Source organism: Octopus bimaculoides, chromosome 9 (genome assembly GCF_046866305.1).
Source record: "Octopus bimaculoides isolate indiv1 chromosome 9, ASM4686630v1, whole genome shotgun sequence".
Classification (NCBI taxonomy): Eukaryota; Metazoa; Mollusca; class Cephalopoda; order Octopoda; family Octopodidae; genus Octopus; species Octopus bimaculoides.
The window spans coordinates 16,869,979-16,887,658 of record NC_142936.1 but is presented as its reverse complement, the minus strand read 5'-3'; the positions used below and the strand labels follow the sequence as shown (position 1 = coordinate 16,887,658).

The 17,680-nt window shown below is 37.4% G+C and overlaps 1 protein-coding gene and 1 long non-coding RNA gene across 3 annotated transcripts; one reads left to right on the top strand and one right to left on the bottom strand.

The window, feature by feature from the left end:
* Positions 1-461: 461 nt before the first annotated feature.
* LOC106869658 (tubulin alpha chain) lies at positions 462-10,691 on the bottom strand. The gene is made up of 3 exons (XM_014915476.3): positions 10,559-10,691; positions 1,763-1,985; positions 462-1,654 (listed from the first exon to the last, which is right to left on the bottom strand). Exons 1-3 carry the CDS (start codon positions 10,559-10,561, stop codon positions 528-530), a joined length of 1,353 nt encoding a protein of 450 aa, XP_014770962.1. The 5' UTR covers positions 10,562-10,691; the 3' UTR covers positions 462-527.
* A 1,790-nt stretch (positions 10,692-12,481) lies between these two features.
* Positions 12,482-16,252, top strand: LOC106869654 (uncharacterized). 2 transcript variants are annotated; one of them, XR_001409424.3, is made up of 2 exons: positions 12,482-12,926; positions 15,508-16,252. It is a non-coding gene; the product is annotated as an uncharacterized LOC106869654 (long non-coding RNA). The 2 variants fall into 2 exon arrangements; XR_016243060.1 differs by having other exon boundaries at positions 12,482-13,508.
* Positions 16,253-17,680: the final 1,428 nt, after the last annotated feature.

The following is a 17,680-nucleotide window of genomic DNA, read 5'->3' as shown; positions in this document are numbered from 1 at the left end:
ATTGTATATACTGAAGTTCTGTAAGTGTTTTATAATTTTTGTACAATACATTTCTCTATTGTTATCTTTATTACTTTCTATATTTAGATATTCTAAACAAATTTTTAAAATTATATTATGCCATATTTAAATACTTTGTAACAACTTTTATTGTAAGGAACATGGGCATTATGATAGATGCCAATATGTGCCTTATGAATACATTTCAACACCCTACAGACTGGGCCAAAGGCTGGGAGGCTCGCTAGTATCTATCTATCTATTTATATATATATATGCACACACATGAACAAGTGTGCATCTATATACAAAGATATAGCTAATAAGTAAACTCAACCAAACTTAGTGTAGTTGACTAAAATCCTTTAGCATGGTTAAAGCCCAAATATTAAACAAGTAAAAAGTTGAATAGAATTGCTAATTTAATTAATGGTGCATTGTGTATTAAAACAAGAACAAAATTTCATTTGAAACTGAAAGGTGACTTTATTTTGAAGCAATCATTCTTGCACATGTTTTCAAATCATTTAATATTCATCAGCTTCTTCATCTTCAGCATCAAATGTGTCAACTCCAACCTCTTCATAGTCCTTCTCCAGAGCTGCCAAATCCTCACGAGCTTCAGAGAACTCACCTTCTTCCATACCTTCTCCCACATACCAGTGAACGAAAGCACGCTTGGCATACATCAGATCAAACTTATGATCAAGACGAGCCCAAGCTTCAGCAACAGCTGTGGTGTTGCTCAACATGCACACGGCACGTTGAACCTTAGCAAGATCACCTCCTGGAACAACAGTTGGTGGTTGGTAATTGATACCAACCTTGAAGCCAGTTGGACACCAGTCAACAAACTGGATTGACCTCTTTGTCTTGATAATTGCAATGGCAGCATTGACATCTTTTGGTACGACATCACCACGGTACAACATACAACATGCCATGTACTTCCCATGACGTGGGTCACATTTTACCATCTGGTTTGCTGGTTCAAAGCAGGCATTTGTAATCTCAGCTACATTCAACTGCTCATGATAGGCTTTCTCAGCAGAAATGATTGGTGCATAAGTAGCCAATGGGAAATGGATCCTAGGATAAGGTACCAAGTTGGTCTGAAACTCAGTCAGATCAACGTTAAGAGCACCATCAAATCTCAAAGACGCAGTGATTGAGCTGACAACTTGAGCAATTAAGCGATTCAGGTTAGTATAGCTGGGTCGCTCAATATCAAGATTTCTTCGGCAGATATCATAGATGGCTTCATTATCAACCATGAAAGCACAATCAGAGTGCTCAAGAGTGGTATGGGTGGTCAGGATTGAGTTGTATGGTTCTACAACAGCAGTTGCTATTTGAGGAGCAGGATAAATAGAGAATTCTAGTTTAGACTTCTTTCCATAGTCAACACTGAGACGTTCCATAAGAAGAGATGTGAATCCGGAACCAGTACCACCACCGAAACTATGGAAGATCAAGAAACCTTGAAGGCCAGTACATTGGTCAGACAATTTACGAATTCTGTCAAGAACCAAATCAATTTGTTCTTTTCCAACAGTATAATGACCTCTGGCGTAGTTATTGGCTGCATCTTCCTTTCCTGTGATGAGTTGCTCGGGATGGAAAAGTTGTCTGTACAGACCGGTACGAATCTCATCTGAAAGTAAAACAAAAAAACTCATGAATCATCTGTTCAAAAGTTAAACGGCATTAGAAATTCGAAAATTTAACAGTAAGGTACAGAAGTACATATGAAAATACTCACCAACAACAGTGGGTTCCAAGTCTACAAAAACAGCCCTAGGGACGTGTTTTCCAGACCCTGTTTCACTGAAGAAAGTGTTGAAAGAGTCATCTCCACCACCAATTGTTTTGTCAGATGGCATTTGACCACTTGGCTGGATTCCATGTTCCAGACAATAAAGTTCCCAGCAGGCATTACCAATCTGGACTCCAGCCTGTCCAACGTGGATACTGATACATTCCCTCTGGAAGAAAAAAAAAAAAAAAAAAAAAAAAAAGAATTCAATTAATTTAAAAGAAAGATGCTTCATTAATTTTTTTTTAAGAGGTCACATTGGTACCAAGCTGCAGAAAACAGATCAACTTTTTTTTATATATATTTTTTTTATTGGCTGGATGTTTTTCTTGGCTGGATGTTTTTCTACTATGTATGTATCATGATGTGGTAATCATATTGCATACGCCTATTGTGATTTATTATGCGCGTGATCTTTTTGTCCGCGGCACAAAAAAAACCCCCAGAAAAATGATTGAGGTTCACCGGATACATTAGCTGTGTTGTTACTTGGTCTAGGTCAGCCTTAATGGAGCAGTCAGGACCATCTAAGAATATATTAAGCATATATCCTACGCTTTTTTGTGACAAGGGATATTTGGCTGATATTTCTAGCAGAACAATCGACCAAATAGAGGCTCCACTCGATGGTGTGTAAATGGACTGTCAAGAGAGATAAAATTGATGTGTACAGACAAGATACTATTGTCTAGTATCTGTCGGAGTTTATCACACGCAAGCGAGATATCTAGAGAGAGTAATGAATATTGCTCATATGAGATGCAAAAATATCAAATCAGAAATGAAAAAAAATTCTTAGAAGTACGAGACGAATAAAAGTTTCATTGATAAAATTAGCCACACATCCAAACTACTAGATTTGTGTAGAAGTTATCTCCCTTACCATCCAAAGCCTCCATGTAACATTCACTACATCTAAGATGACCAAAATTCATAACGCTACTTTTGAAAGAAGAGAGTGTGCGAACGAGCGAGAGAGAGGTCACTGAAGTTTGGAAGCATCAGCTTCAATGTTTGGTTTCAGGAGTGTTGGAATGCTATACAGCATTTTATTACCATATACAGATCAAGTATTGCATGCTTGCCGAGAAAAGTTACTTTAAAATTCGTGTTACAAAAGTACGAATTTTGAAATAGTAAACGTTATATATATGTATATATATATAAATATATCAGCCATATACATGATAAGCGTTCTAATTTTATTTAATGACCATATATGAGATGAATGATTGTTAATCTTGATTGGCTGTGAAGTCCGAACTTTGAGTGTCACCAATTTCCCCAGACAAGAGTATTTGGGGTTGTTTTTTTAAAATCTTTTACTTGTGGTCATATTGGGGCACCATCTTGTGGGTTTTTGTCGAACGAATCGACCACTCAGTACATGGTACTTAATTCAATTGGCCTCTTGTGTCGCACCATCATATTACGTTGACCTAAACTAATTTATACCAGTTGTTAAACAGTGTGGTGGGTAGAGACAAACATGTGCGCACACACAACGGGCTTCTTTAAGTTTCCATCTATCAAATCTACTTACAAGGTTTTGGCCAGCCCGGGTCTATAGTAGCGACACTTGCCCAAGGTGCCACGTAGTGAGACCGAACCCGAATCCATGGTTTTTACATATTCTTAGAAAGGGTTTTAAGTACAACTGTATTACTAATACTATACCTTAATGCCATACACCGTGCTCACGCGTTGAGTCAATTCATGGACTGAATATATTCAAATTACTAAGGCATGTAAACTTCACCCATGTTTTTTTAAACAGCCATGATCGAGGAAGGTGTGCCTCTAAAATATGCTGAGTACGAACTTATTTACTGAACACCTGGGAAATCAAGGAAAATAAAAGACACAGCATTGGGTGTAATGTAGGTAGATAGAGTCTATTCGTTCGAAAGTGATGATTCACTAATTGCTCACTATATATATATATATATATATATATATATATATATAGTTGTTATTTCTAGTCCGTTTCATGCCTACGACGATAACCACTGATCTACATAGTCTATTAACAATCCCCAAAAACAAAAACAGAAAGACTACTTTTATGTTTGGAGCATTAAAGCGTATAATAAACATGAGTCAAGCCATAGGAAGTTTGAATAAATGTGTAGCAGTAACAATTATTGTCTAGACAAAATGCTCAAACTATCACTACCGCCACCACCACCATCCTTTTATACTTCGCCAACATCACCTCCTTTTCACAGTGAGTCAAGTGCAATAAAAATTAAAAAAATGAAATAACTTCCTCTCGGCCTGGCCTTGTCTGACTCAGACTGAGTCACGTCATCCATAAATTATTAGAATTCATTCGGTTCAGGCAATTGACCCTCCAACACCCACAGGAAATACATTTTTGAGAAAGAGTGACTCTCAGATGACGATGTTAATTATCTAAGTTGTTTAACCCTAAGTAAATCTCAATAGAGCAGATCTATGACCAAAAGGCATTTCAGCCAAGATCCGGCTTTTTTTTTTTTCCGGATTAGTGTATCTAAAATTATATTACTTAGTGTCTTGTCTTTTCAATGACTGTAGGATGATTTGTGGGAGATTTGGCTGATAGTTCAAGCAATCACGCAGAGGTTCTTTCTTTAGCTTGTGATGATAGTTCTGCATATACGACCGGAGAGAAGACCACAAATTCATTGCTGGACAGAGGCGCAGAATAAATTTAGTGGTCGTTAATATATTTTTAAAGTTAATGATTTTAAGATCATAAAATATGCTTTTCTATACTGATTTAATTATTACAACATCGTATCGCTATTTCATCCATCCCCCATTGTCTCCGACTCCATCCTATATCTGTCCACCATCTCTATTCTTATGTATTCACGTTCTTTTTTCCTTCACCACCTTGGACATGTTGCTTGAATTTCGTCACCACGATATTTACTTCTCTTTGGGGCACCATCTATTCACCCCTGACATCCATGTAAAATGCAAGATAGCCATGATTTCCCACATGAGTAAACTTATTCCTGCTTCTTTCATCATACTTATTAAACTTCTAAAATACCTTACTTGTAGCAATGACCCTATCACCTAGTCAAGGGAACTCTTTAGTCTTGCGAGTTACAAAGCGAATTCATTAGTGTTAATTACCGCGGGGGGGGGGGGGGGGAGCACCTCGTACACAGTAAAATGGCTGGCGTTAGGAAGGGTATTCAGCCAGAGAATACCATACCAAAACTGAAACATTGGTTCCCAAGGAGTGGTCTTTCGACCAGTAAGATTAGGTCAAAATGAAAAACGACCGTAATAATAGTGATCGATGCTAATGTCGTCTTTATGTGCAGGGTTCAAATACTGCTTTAGTCAAAATAGGAAATTATTTGGAGCAATTAGTTTAAACTGGGGTGGAGGTTGCATTCTTCTTGCCATGGATGCTACAGATGTTTGAAATGTTACTCATCTTTCTAAAGTAATGTGTCACTGACATAAATAAAGCCTTTAAAATAAATACATAGATGTGGAGTGATTCTTAATTGCCACTTATAAACACTTATACGAGGTAATGATTATAGGATAGGCCTAAAAGTTGTAGCAACAGCTGTATGTAGCAGTAACAACTGGTTCGTCATAATTCAATAGAAGGCGGAGATGGTACTGAAAAACTGAATGTGTAGATAGGGATGTATGGAAAGAGGATTAAGAAAAAATCTCAAATGCTACAAAATCTTGATACGTGTCAGCTTTGAGAAACTATATTAAACATTTTACAGATATACGCGCATATGTATTGCTATATTAAAGTGTGTGTACGCGTGTTTTAATATCACAGATAATACCTCAGAGTTTTGCTAATATCGACCCAAGGTTTGGGTTAAGTGAACAGTGAGTGAGAAGTTATGCAAGATTACATATAACAAAACGGACATGCCTGTATAGTTAAATAGCTCTCTTCGCAATAACGTGGACTGGAGTTCGATTACACTGCGCGGTTACTTTAGACAAGTGTCATCTACAGTAACCGCAGGTGCGGTAGAAGACACCTTAAAATTTGAGAAATAAGTGGAAACACACTAGATATTTGGTTACTGTTTCTAATAGGTTTTAATAACCACATAAAAGTTCACTCGTTTGGATCAACATAAGTCACTTAATACTAGTTTCTAATTTTGGCACAAGGCCAGCAATTTGGGGTGGGGGAATAAGTATATTACACCGACCCCAGTGTTCGTCTGGTACTTTTTATTTTATCGATCCCGAAAAGATGAAAGGCAACGTCAACCTTTGCAGAACTTGAACTCAGAACGTAGACAGACGAAAATGTGAATAAGCATTTTGCCCGGCCTGCTAACGATTCTGCCAGCTCACCGCCTTAGATCACTTGATATTAATCACGTGGCAACATGAACAAAAATTAGTAAAAAAAAAAAAAAGAAAAAGAGAAAAATTAAGGCAAATTACATTAAAATTCTCATTTGTTGAAGATTAAATCTAAGACTAAGCAGCGAGGAATACATATTGGATGCAAATGACTCATACGTGGAAGCGAATTCTCTGTCGGTTTCTACGAGACATGTATGTACTCTAATGTAATTTTCAGACCGAAGTGGTATGACTAAGTGATGCGGCTGAACCTTCGAATTCCATGTACAATGGTGGGTGGGTGGGGGGGATTTAACACTCAATATCACTACTTTATTACGTAATGATTAAAGGCAGAGTTGATTCCGATGGGATTTTAAACTTAGGACAGAGAAGCAAAGCAAGAACTGCAATGCTTCCTTTCCTATCCGTTAATCTAACAACTGCTAATTCCGCCGCTTTTATGATGACTCACACACTCATTCATACACCAGAATCAAAATGTGTGAGTCATTTGAGTGTAGATCCATTTAGCTAATGAAACCGAATGTGCGAGTTAGAAATACACTTTTGTATAAATACTTTGTACTAATAAAGATCGAAATTATTAATAGATAAAATTACAAAAATCATTTTTCAAAAAACAAAATGGAGTAAACGAAAAAAAAAAACGAAAAAAAAAAGTTTAATTTGTAAAATCGTTCTTTAGAAATGGCTGTTTTTGCGTTAAACTTTATACACATGTACTATAACCCACACACACATCACCATCAACAGCAGCCATTGCATTTAATTTCAACAGCCACACCCATCCATTTAATTCTATCAAAATGGCAAGAGTTTTTCTTTATATATATCTCTTAAGACAGGCAACCAGTCATATCTGAGGATTGTATGTTATATGAATCTAAAGTTTAGATTCTAAACGGAAACAAACCACAAGATATTATATATATATATATATATATATATATATATATATATATATATATATATATATATATATATGTGTGTGTGTGTGTGTGTGTGTGTGTGTGTGTGTGTGTGTGTGTGTGTGTGTGTGTATATATGTATATATATATATAGCTTTCACAGCTGTTTGTGACTACGCACTCGTTTATAAGTTGTAATACCTATTCCCTTACAGATTTCTATGACGTTCTATCTCAGATATAACCGGTTACTTGTCAAACGATATATCCTCCTCAACACACTTATAGCAGAAAGCTCCACCAATACGATATATGTAACATAACTGGCTTAAAAACAAAATTTGATATGAAAAGTAGACATATATTAGTTCCGTTGCTGGGTCTTTATGTAGTTTTTTTTTTTTTTTGGCAGTATCAGATTTAATGTTAGTCAGGGTTATGCTTAATGTGCTCATATTATAAATCCTAATCGTCATATTTCGTACACATTCCTAAATGTGCGTGTTTGTAATATACAACAGAACAACACACCCTTTTATATAGACTGACATGACATTTTCAAGTACTGTGTACATATCTATACGTATGAATAAATAATAATCCACACACTTTCAATTATGCTTGTAGAGAGATACACTCCCATATTATCTATTAAAGATCAGAACATAGATTTTCATTTATTACGCGCACTAAACAAAACCCTAACACATTCATCACATACACACACGAGAGTATGCGTGGCTCATACTGTCACACAAAGACTATTTAAAATGTGGGAATATGATGTAGGTGTGTGTTGACCTTACTCTAAACAATGAATTTAGATAAAACTGTATTTTGATTTGATTTGAATTTGTTAAATCAGACAGTTGTCACCGCTCCTAGTTTTTCTTCTGTTTCTCAAATACTTTTGTATTTAAAGTTTAGTTTTCAGGCAGGAAATAAAAGAATAGAATGCAATAAAACAGATGGCTATAAAACAAAATTTGATGGAGAAAAGATTAAAAAAATGTCTAAATATTCTTGGTTTCTTTTACTAACATCCATTTTAATAATCAGTCGCAAGTTCTTTTTTCCTTTGCCTGTTCCCCTCGCCGCAACTTTTTAAGCGATCCTATTTTGAAAATGTACATTTCTCCACGTAAACACTTAGGTGACGTATCTTTTACACTGTCGTTCGAATTGTTAGAAATAGCAGTCAAATCTTCCTAAAATCACGCCCTCACCCTACCTACTTTAAAATCGAAGGAAAGATATACTGAACAATATAACACATAAATCAAGAGGGGTATGGTTGGAATGACTTGATCATAAGTCTGATCGACCAGTTCTGGAGTGGGCCTGAACTACAATATATGCATTTGCACCAGTGATCTAAAAATTTATGAATCCAGTAAGAATAAAGTATTTTGGTTATAATAGAATTACTTGTGGAAATTTTATTTTGCATAATGTACGAAGAAATTGATTTCAAAAGACAAAAATTTATTCCAGACTCGTTAGGGAAGTTCAGAATTTTAAGCAAGTTAACTGTGGTCGCCCAGGCCTGTGATTATTGTATTCCAGCCACAACCATCAAAAATTCTTTACTAAAAGAGTAGGTGTAATACGAGGTAGATTAGGTTGTTGTTTCTAGCAAGCCGAGTGGCTTCATTATGAACGCCTCGTCGACTCGATAAGAATTTCTTTTTTTTTAGTGCACATCTTAAAAGAAAAAAAATCTTGGGCTTAGCTTTGAATATAAAGATTCTTTTCCTCAAAATTACCAACAAGTAGAGGGTAGGTGGTGGTGGTGGTAAAGAAGGATGGACTTTATTACTCATCAATATATGTATAGAATTCCTAATGATGGATAACCACTATCACTACTAGACAGATTATATAGTCATTACCAACCGATTTTGAAAGCTAGCTCGTCGCTCATCCTGCTAGAAATAGCAGTCAATTAAACCCAACTGTATTGAAAATTCAGAGATGCATAACGCAAACTACTACTAAAATACGCAGTGCCTGAGAGAGTTGGGCTAAGCAAACTGCCTGCGACGGTTGACACATTTCGCTCGCAACCGTCTGTAATGACACCAGTGAAGTAAAATAATGGACTTAACACGACTCCTCAACTAAATCTGGTCTATATTCTATTGTCTTAAAATAAATAGGGACACACTAGATGCGCTGAAAAAGCAGGATGCTCTCGATTGGAAATCCACATTGATCCAGAAATTTGCTGGTATGGAGCTTCTCTACGTGCTCTTTCACTTGCTAGAAATAGCAGCCAAATCACTTTAAAAAGGTTATTTTTTTTTTTTTTTTAGTCAACAATAATTTGCATATAGTTTTGCAGTGCAAGTTCATTAATGAACTATGCTACACTTTTCAGTCGCACCAATGTCTGCTTCAAAATTAGCGTATTTTACTTTTGGAAAGGCATTGAGGTTACAGCTGAAACACCTTCAGAAATACGTCTGCTATCAGGGATTATCTGGGATTAAACAGCTGATTTCACTTGACTAGACCTCGGTTGAATTGAATCGACTAGATGGGCACGTTTGGCATCACGTCGACAAGTGAAAAAGAGAAATATAAAGGGGATAATTATTTATACTAAAGCCATATAACGAAGCCTTTAACTGTAACTGGAGTTCCTTATAAAATCGAAAATTATTTCGTGCGACAACGCCGTAATTTCTTTGGATGTGTATGTCTTATGAATCGTTAATTTCGATTAAAAAAAGAAAGAAAATCCCACCGCCATTCTGTAATTTTTCAATCCTAATTGGATTTTTTTTTTCAAGATCAATGTTTTTAACGGTTGCGATAATATTCTTTAAGAACCTGCATAACTTCATAGAACAAAGTTTTAGGAAGAAAATTAAACTGAAAAATTACGGGAAAGGGAAACAAAACAAAACCCCAAATTTTTTTCTTACTTTTTTGATTATAACCTGCGATGCTTCATTTTGTACTTTTATGCGCACTAAATAATTTTCCACTCTATTCATAAGGATCGACACAATACAGACGAAATTTTAAACTTTACTACAAATTCACAATTTTGCAAACTGGGAGGGAGGACATGATCGATTAAATCGATACCAGTACGTACCTGGCACTTATTTTATCAACTTCACGGCGATAAAAAAAAAAAAAAAAAAAAAAATGGAGGAATTCACAACGAAATTAAATATTCGGGGCTAGATAGATTTCAGCAGTACACAATGGTAATATTTGGGGTGAGGGAGGGTGAAGCAAATGGGTAACCTTTGGGATAAGCGTCTACATTGAAGCTATTACTGTCAATAAATCTTAATTGCGGAGATGAGAAGTAAAGATTAGCTGCATCGTAGAAGTGTCAAAACTAATGAAGAAATTAAAAGCAATATATCCGTCAGAAATCATTAATCCCTACAAAATAATTGTTGCATAATAAATTGTCACACATTGTTACTTAATTGTTACATAATTAACTTACCATGATGGGTCTGATGTGTTTTCAGTTGAAGTAAAAGAAATTCGAAGAGATTTTTGTTTTTTGTGGGGAAATACCACGGCAGACGGCGCTCACACAGATATGAGGTATCTTTCGTGAGGGCGAAGCTGCTTGTAACTGCTGGTGCCGAAAACACTCCGTTTTATAGTGGAGAAGTTTTCCCCTCTTCTCTCATACATATCTCCCCCTCTCTTGTACCGCTTCATGAAATTCTCTCTCCCATTCCCTCTGATTTATTTGTAGGCAAATCTTGCTTTTAAAACTCAGCCAATATTATATTTCACCCATACTTTCTCATTCGTCCACGATATGTTCGAAACCAACCCCTCCCAACCAAGTCGACCGCTCCGCCAGCATCTCCTAATTATTACCTCCCCCCACCTCCATTACCTACGGTTCTTCGTAGGCTTACCTTCTTCCGCTTCTCTATTTTTTACACTTATCTCTTACTCTCGGTTGCTTTTCAAGTACTTGTCCCTCCGCCACCACCACCACCACCACCAGCTACTTACCCGCATCTTATCTTGATTAACATGAATATCTAAGTTGAAAAAATAAGATAAAATGAATGTTAAAAAAAGCTGTTGCTGTTTAGACTATCATTCTAACCACGACCATCCCATCTGAGTTCCCATCCTTCGAAGGTAGGAGTAATTTTAAAAGAAATGTTGCTGCTATTTTTCACATGAAGTGTCATTGAAGCGTCACTGAAGACAGCCTGCTCAGCATGTATCTAAGAACCTGTTCAGCTTGAGTTCAGTATAGAGATACACTCATCAATTTCACAGTGCTACTGCGACCAAGAACGATTATTTACACTCTAGCTATAACTATTAATAGCAAAGTGGGTTAGGCTGTTTAACACTCATTTGACGAAGTCGTTAAAAACGAACACAAATTTAGTTCCTGGATAACTATAATTGATTATTAGAAGGTTTAGTCGCGAATAGAACGTCTTTGGTTTTGAGCATGTTCAATAAAGATGATTGATCTAAATAAACAACAGCACGCACAAATAAAGACGAGGAGCAAAGGGAGAATTCGCGTGAATATTATCGACATTCTATCTAATTCGAAGTGTTGAATCTGATCATAACGAGGAAATAAAATCGGTCCAGATGGACTATATGTAATCTGAACCTTTCCCCCCTTGTTTTATTTATTCTTTTTTTTACGGAATCCCACGTTTTAGGCTATGGAGATTCCGATTCTGAAAAAAGATTTTCAAAAATCTCAATTTCAAAATTTCGATTCCCCCCCCCCCGGTTTTTATATAGATCCACAGGGTAAACCTAACCCTAACTCAAACCCTAACCCTAACCCTAACACTAGTTTTGTGAGATTTGGCTGTTATTTCTAGCATGTAAATAGCCTGCTTGGTGGGGGGTGGGGGGAATTGAAATTTTTCAAAAAATTTTTTTCAGAATCGGAATCTCCATAGCCTAAAACGTGGGATTCCGTAAAAAAAAAAAAAATTAATAAATAAGGGGGGGAAAGGTTCAGATTACATATAGTCCATCTCTACCATAAAAACATTCCAGAATTCATATATTTTTACAGCTGGATACTCTCCTGTGCAGTAGTTCCACCTACTAGAAATAACAGCTAAACTTCCCTCAAATCACACCCAGTGGATTATGCACCGGATTACAGGACAAATAAAAGATTGGGTGGCTTAAGGCTGACTGGAACGTTGTTGGTTAGGGGTAAACAGCAACAGCCGCCAAATGACTTGACTTTTTATGGCATTGCTTATCTTTCCTTTAATTCATCCTACTTAAATCGTCTGACAGGTTTTTCTTCTCTGTAAAGAAAACTAAGTTATTTTTAACCCTAGTTTTATTCTGCAAACATGCATCTTAATATATGGTTTCAAATTTTGTATCAAGGTCAGTAACTTGTCGATTACATCGAGCCTAGTACTTTATTCTATCAACCTCAAAGGGAACAAAGGCAAAGTTGACCGAGGTAGAATATGAACACAGAACGAACGTAAAGAGCCAGAAGAAATACTGCAAAGCATTTTGTACGACGCGCTCTCGATTCTGCCAGTTTGCCCGCCTGACGTCATAATAAATGAAAGTGAATTTAAGGCGGCGAGCTGGCAAAACCGTTAGCACGACAAGTAAAATACTTAGCGGCATTCCATCCGTCTTTAAGTTCTGGGTTCAAAAGTCGCCGGGGTCGACTTTACTTTTCATCCTTTAAAGGTCGATAAAATAAGTACCAGTTTAACAGTGGGATCGATGGAATCGACTTGGTCCCCTAAAAGTTTTGGTCTAGTGCCAAAATTTGAAACCAATATACAAAAATGAAGTTGTAGATCATAGTTTTGCACCAAATTTCCGAGGTAACGGAAATTTTGCCTAGGACTTTTTCTGAATCTTAACAAAAATACTAAAACCTCCAAGCAGTGCAGTAGACATTGGAAAAGGTTATTGACGAGAAAAATAGTTCATTTTAAGCATTGATGCAAATTAAGTAAAGTGTTCTGAAAAATCAGTTTTCCCAGAAAATATTTTTTTTTAAATGTAAGAGGAAAAGTTTAATTTTAGGTTACACGTTTGTTTGCACATTTAATCAATTTGAATGGGCTTTAGATTTGCAACAATTCATGGTGAGTCGACATTCTCAGACCTACTAGAAATTATCAGCATCTTTTAAACCCATTTTTATACAGATCCATGAGGTGGGCGTCATCATTGTTGTGGCCAAACTTCTAACACTGAGGGTGACTACTTACCAAATCTTTTAGATCAAAACATGTAACTACAACAATAGGCTCTCTTATACACCTTGGATCTTGATCTCCTCAACAACAAAAAAATGATAACTTAATGATGAAATTGGTCATGTGTGACGATGGAGTTATGTTGTACTTTTAACAAAACTGAAGATTTTTACCAGAAATATAATGTGTCCTTTTCGTGCGGTGAGGATTAACACGATCTTTGAGAATTTTCTCATTATATTGGGCTACAGATGGATGAAATTGTTGTTTTGCTGAAAGTTCTAATACGACAACCCTATGGGTGGTGTAATTCATTGGGCTTTGTCCTATAGCTCAAGCGGCATCCTTTTGTCGAATCTTTTCTTTATTTGGCTTTCAAATGTGGTGCAAATGTCGAACAACTGTCGAATGGTTAAGGTTTAGTTGTTTTGCAATTTTCCGAGTCGTTTTGTGTGGGTCCACTTCAATACTGGACCTCAATTGGTCGTAGTGAGTGGCAGAAAGTCGCTCGCAACTCCCCTCCTCTTCAAAGCTCTCAACTCCTCTACGAAATTTTTGGAATCAATGTTGAGCTGGACGTTCGTCGTCGGTCCCCTGGCCAAATATTCGGTTGATATTGTCAATAGTTTCTGCTATTTTGCTGCCTATTTTAATTTCGTACAAAAAGAAGCTCGAATTTGCTTTTTATTCAGCTTTAATCTGACATAAATCAATAGATAAATTTGCATTTCGAAATAGTGTATAATATACACAAAAGTTTATTCTAAAATAAACCTTAAAGTTTAAAATGTATTTTTAAAAAACCCCAGAAAAACACGGAAATATTTTCTGCATCAACTTAATCTCGTTCCTTCTTCTTCGCCCTGTAGAAAATCATACTATGCACATCCACATGCTTAAGTCAACCATGATCTAGTATCAGGCCTATCAGCAATGAAGATTCTTCCATTTCCCACCCAGATGGTGTGTAATCATTGAGGACTACATAGTTTAATGCAGCCTTACTTTCAATACTGTAGGATGTGATTTGAGAGAAAGATATGGCTACCCATTCTATCAGTCGAGCGATCGCGTTCAGGAATCACTTTTTTGGAATTTAACAGCAGGGATTGCTGCTGTAAGGGGAGTGGAATACGATTCTTAGAAATCTCTATAGGATGTAGATTTTTATTTCTAGATTTAAAGATAAGTACACAGTTTTATTGGTCATTATATATATATATATATATATATATATATATATATATATTTAATAATTTAGTCTAAATTTATATATATATATATATATATATATATAATTTAATAATTTAGTCTAAATTAATATATATATATATATATATATTAATTTAGACTAAATTATTAAATTATAGTTTTGTCACACCAAGTACTGGTTAGAAAGTCAGCTCCTTGTTTTCAGTGTCAACCTAGTTTTCAGCCACACTTGTAGCCATCTTCAGAGTATTGCAGTTAAGGAACAAGAAGTTCGTTGCATGAATGAGCAACCATCGATTAAGAGTTGTTTTGTTATATTTTATATGCTTGTTCTTTCTCGAGCCATGCCTGGCACACAAGGGCCGGTTTCTCGGTTTCATTGGCGTATAGGTTCCCCACCTGGACGGAACGCCGGTCCGTCACAGGTGAGCTGCTAGATGCAGGAGGAAAGAATGTGAGAAAGTTGTGGTGAAAGAGTCAGCAGAAGTTCGCCATTACCTTCTGCCGGAGCCGTGTGGAGCTCAGGTGTTTCGCTCATAAGCACACATATATCGCCCGGTCTGAGATTCGAACCCACGATTCCTCGACCGCTGCTCTAACCACTGAGCCATGTGCCTCCACTATATTTTTGATAGTAATTTTTAAACAATTGCAACAAGTTTCCAACGAACCGATCACAGCCTTACTGCAGCTCTGACGGCGAGTGACAATGGAGTAGCTTACTTGACACAGAACAAATCTCTCTAGGAACTTCGTAATACACGAGTTTTTCGATTTTCTCGTCGGTGCACATCAGCAAAAGATACAGACACGCATATATATTAGCTTGATGCTAAAATAATTGTAATTAATTTAATATATTTTTTTATTTTAAACGTTGATGCTTTTATGTAGTTATTTTCACGTAACATCCCACTGTGAAGCGTATAGATTTTAATCTGTGGATTAACTCTGATAGTTTTTCACCGTTTATTCTTGTTTATTTTAGGTTGTCAAGTGAATGACGGAGCCGGGCAAATGCAGACTGAATGATATTCAAATTATAAAAACTGGCGAGTGGGGTTACAAAAAGAAAAAGGAACTTTTAAAAAATATTCACCTTTAAACAAATACGTACTGCAATATCACCCAAGCATTTGGCCTAGGACCTGTCAACAAACGCAGCTCAACATTGGTTCCAAAAATGTTGAGACGATAGTCTTCAAGATTAAGAAAAAAACAATAGGATGGGATTTGACGGTTATTTCTAGCAGATCAAGCTAACACGAAGGGAAAGAGAGACGGTGAAGGGAAGCATTTTGCCAGTGTGTAAGAGAGTCATTATTAGAGTGTTTCCACACAGAATAACCCGAAAAGTTACGGAAGAATTAATAGTTAACAATTCAGCAGTTGTTTGATTTTAGAAGATCAAGCAAGTTCGTCAAATAGCTGCCGTAGGAGCCAAACGAAAAGAAATCGCCTTTAAGCAATCTGCTCTCAGCTTCTTTGGATCAACCCAAATGATTCATTTTTTTTTTTTTTTTTTGGTAGCTTTTGACTGAAAATGGATTCTGTACGACAAACGACGACGTTCCGAGCAGTAAAGTGAACTGAGGCTTAACACCAAAACCCTTTCCCAAACCGAAAGTACATCAAATGTATGTTACGGCCGCTGTTTGTTGGTCGACAAGTGGAATTATCTACTATTTCTTGAATTCTGGCGAAACAATAAACGGCAGGTAATATAGTCGTTATACTGAAGTCCTGCCTTCGAACCAAAACTCATTGCAAAATTCTTTCCTACTCTAGGCACAAGGCCCGAAATTTTAGGGGAGGGGGCCCAGTAGATTAGATCGACCCCAGTACGCAACTGGTACTTAAATTATCGACCCCGAAAGGATGAAAGGCAAAGTCGACCTCGGCGGAATTTGCGCTCAGTACGTAAAGACAGAAGAAATACCGCTAAGCATTTCGCCTGGCGTGCTAACGTTTCTTATTTCTTTACTGCCCACAATGGGCTACACACAGAGGGGACAAACAAGGATAGACAAACGGATTAAGTCGATTACATCGAACCCAGTGCGTAACTGGTACTTATTTAATCGACCCCAAAAGGATGAAAGGCAAAGTCGACCTCGGCGGAATTTAAACTCAGAACGTAGCATCAGACGAAATACTGCTAAGCATTTCGCCCGGCGTGCTAACGTTTCTGCCATCTTGCCGCCTTAAACTCATTACAAAATTACAAATATTGCAAGGCAGCAAGCTAGCAGAACCGTTAACACGCGGCACTCCGGGCAAAATGCTTAGCCGCATTTCGTCCGTCTGGGATCAAATTTGACCGAGGTCGACTTAGCCTTTCACATTTTTGAGGTCGATAAAGAGTAGTGTGGGTGCCGGGAGAGTAGTGTGAGTAGCTGCCAGTCACCCTAGGACCTAACTCCCGGAGAGAGGTCAGTTGCGGTAAGAAAAATGTCATGAGCGGTGACCACATCTGCTCACCATCCAAGTAAAGTCAGAGATGTCTAAGCCTTAGCGCAAACTTGCGCATCTTCAGCCACGGCATCCCTAGTCCACCCTTTAACGGCTTTTGACAGCAGATAGAGTGCCTTACAAGTGGTGCTCCCTTCCACAAAAAGCGGAAAGGAGTCGCTCTAATTTGCTCAGCCACGAATCGAGGCAAGGCAAGACGGTCAGGTGGCAGGTGGTAACAGATGCTATGTACATCTACGTCACCACCGCTATCCCTAGCAGCGATAACGTCCTTCCAAACCAAATCCGGGTTAGAACAGTCACCTTCCATATGACCTCACTCCAATTCTTCTCTACCTGGAGGTCCGGACCAAACTAGACACCTAGCATCTTAACTGGACCTTCCGTCCAACGTCTCACGACGTTATTGGACGGCATCGACTTGCCCCTCAGGTGCCGAGTTGCAAGCCGACTGACTTATCCTGGTTAATTTTTGCTCCTGCCACCGCTTCATATCATCTGATGGTGTTTTTTACACAAGGTAGCTGCCCTTCATCCGACACAATGATGGTCATGTCATCCGCATACGCGGTCGCAGTTCCTCCACAACTCAGATCACGCGAGATACCCGCTAAAGCCTCCATTCTTCACAGCCGTGGCTCAAGAGCCAACACATACAAAAGCAGAGTCAGGGGACATCTTTGGCGAAC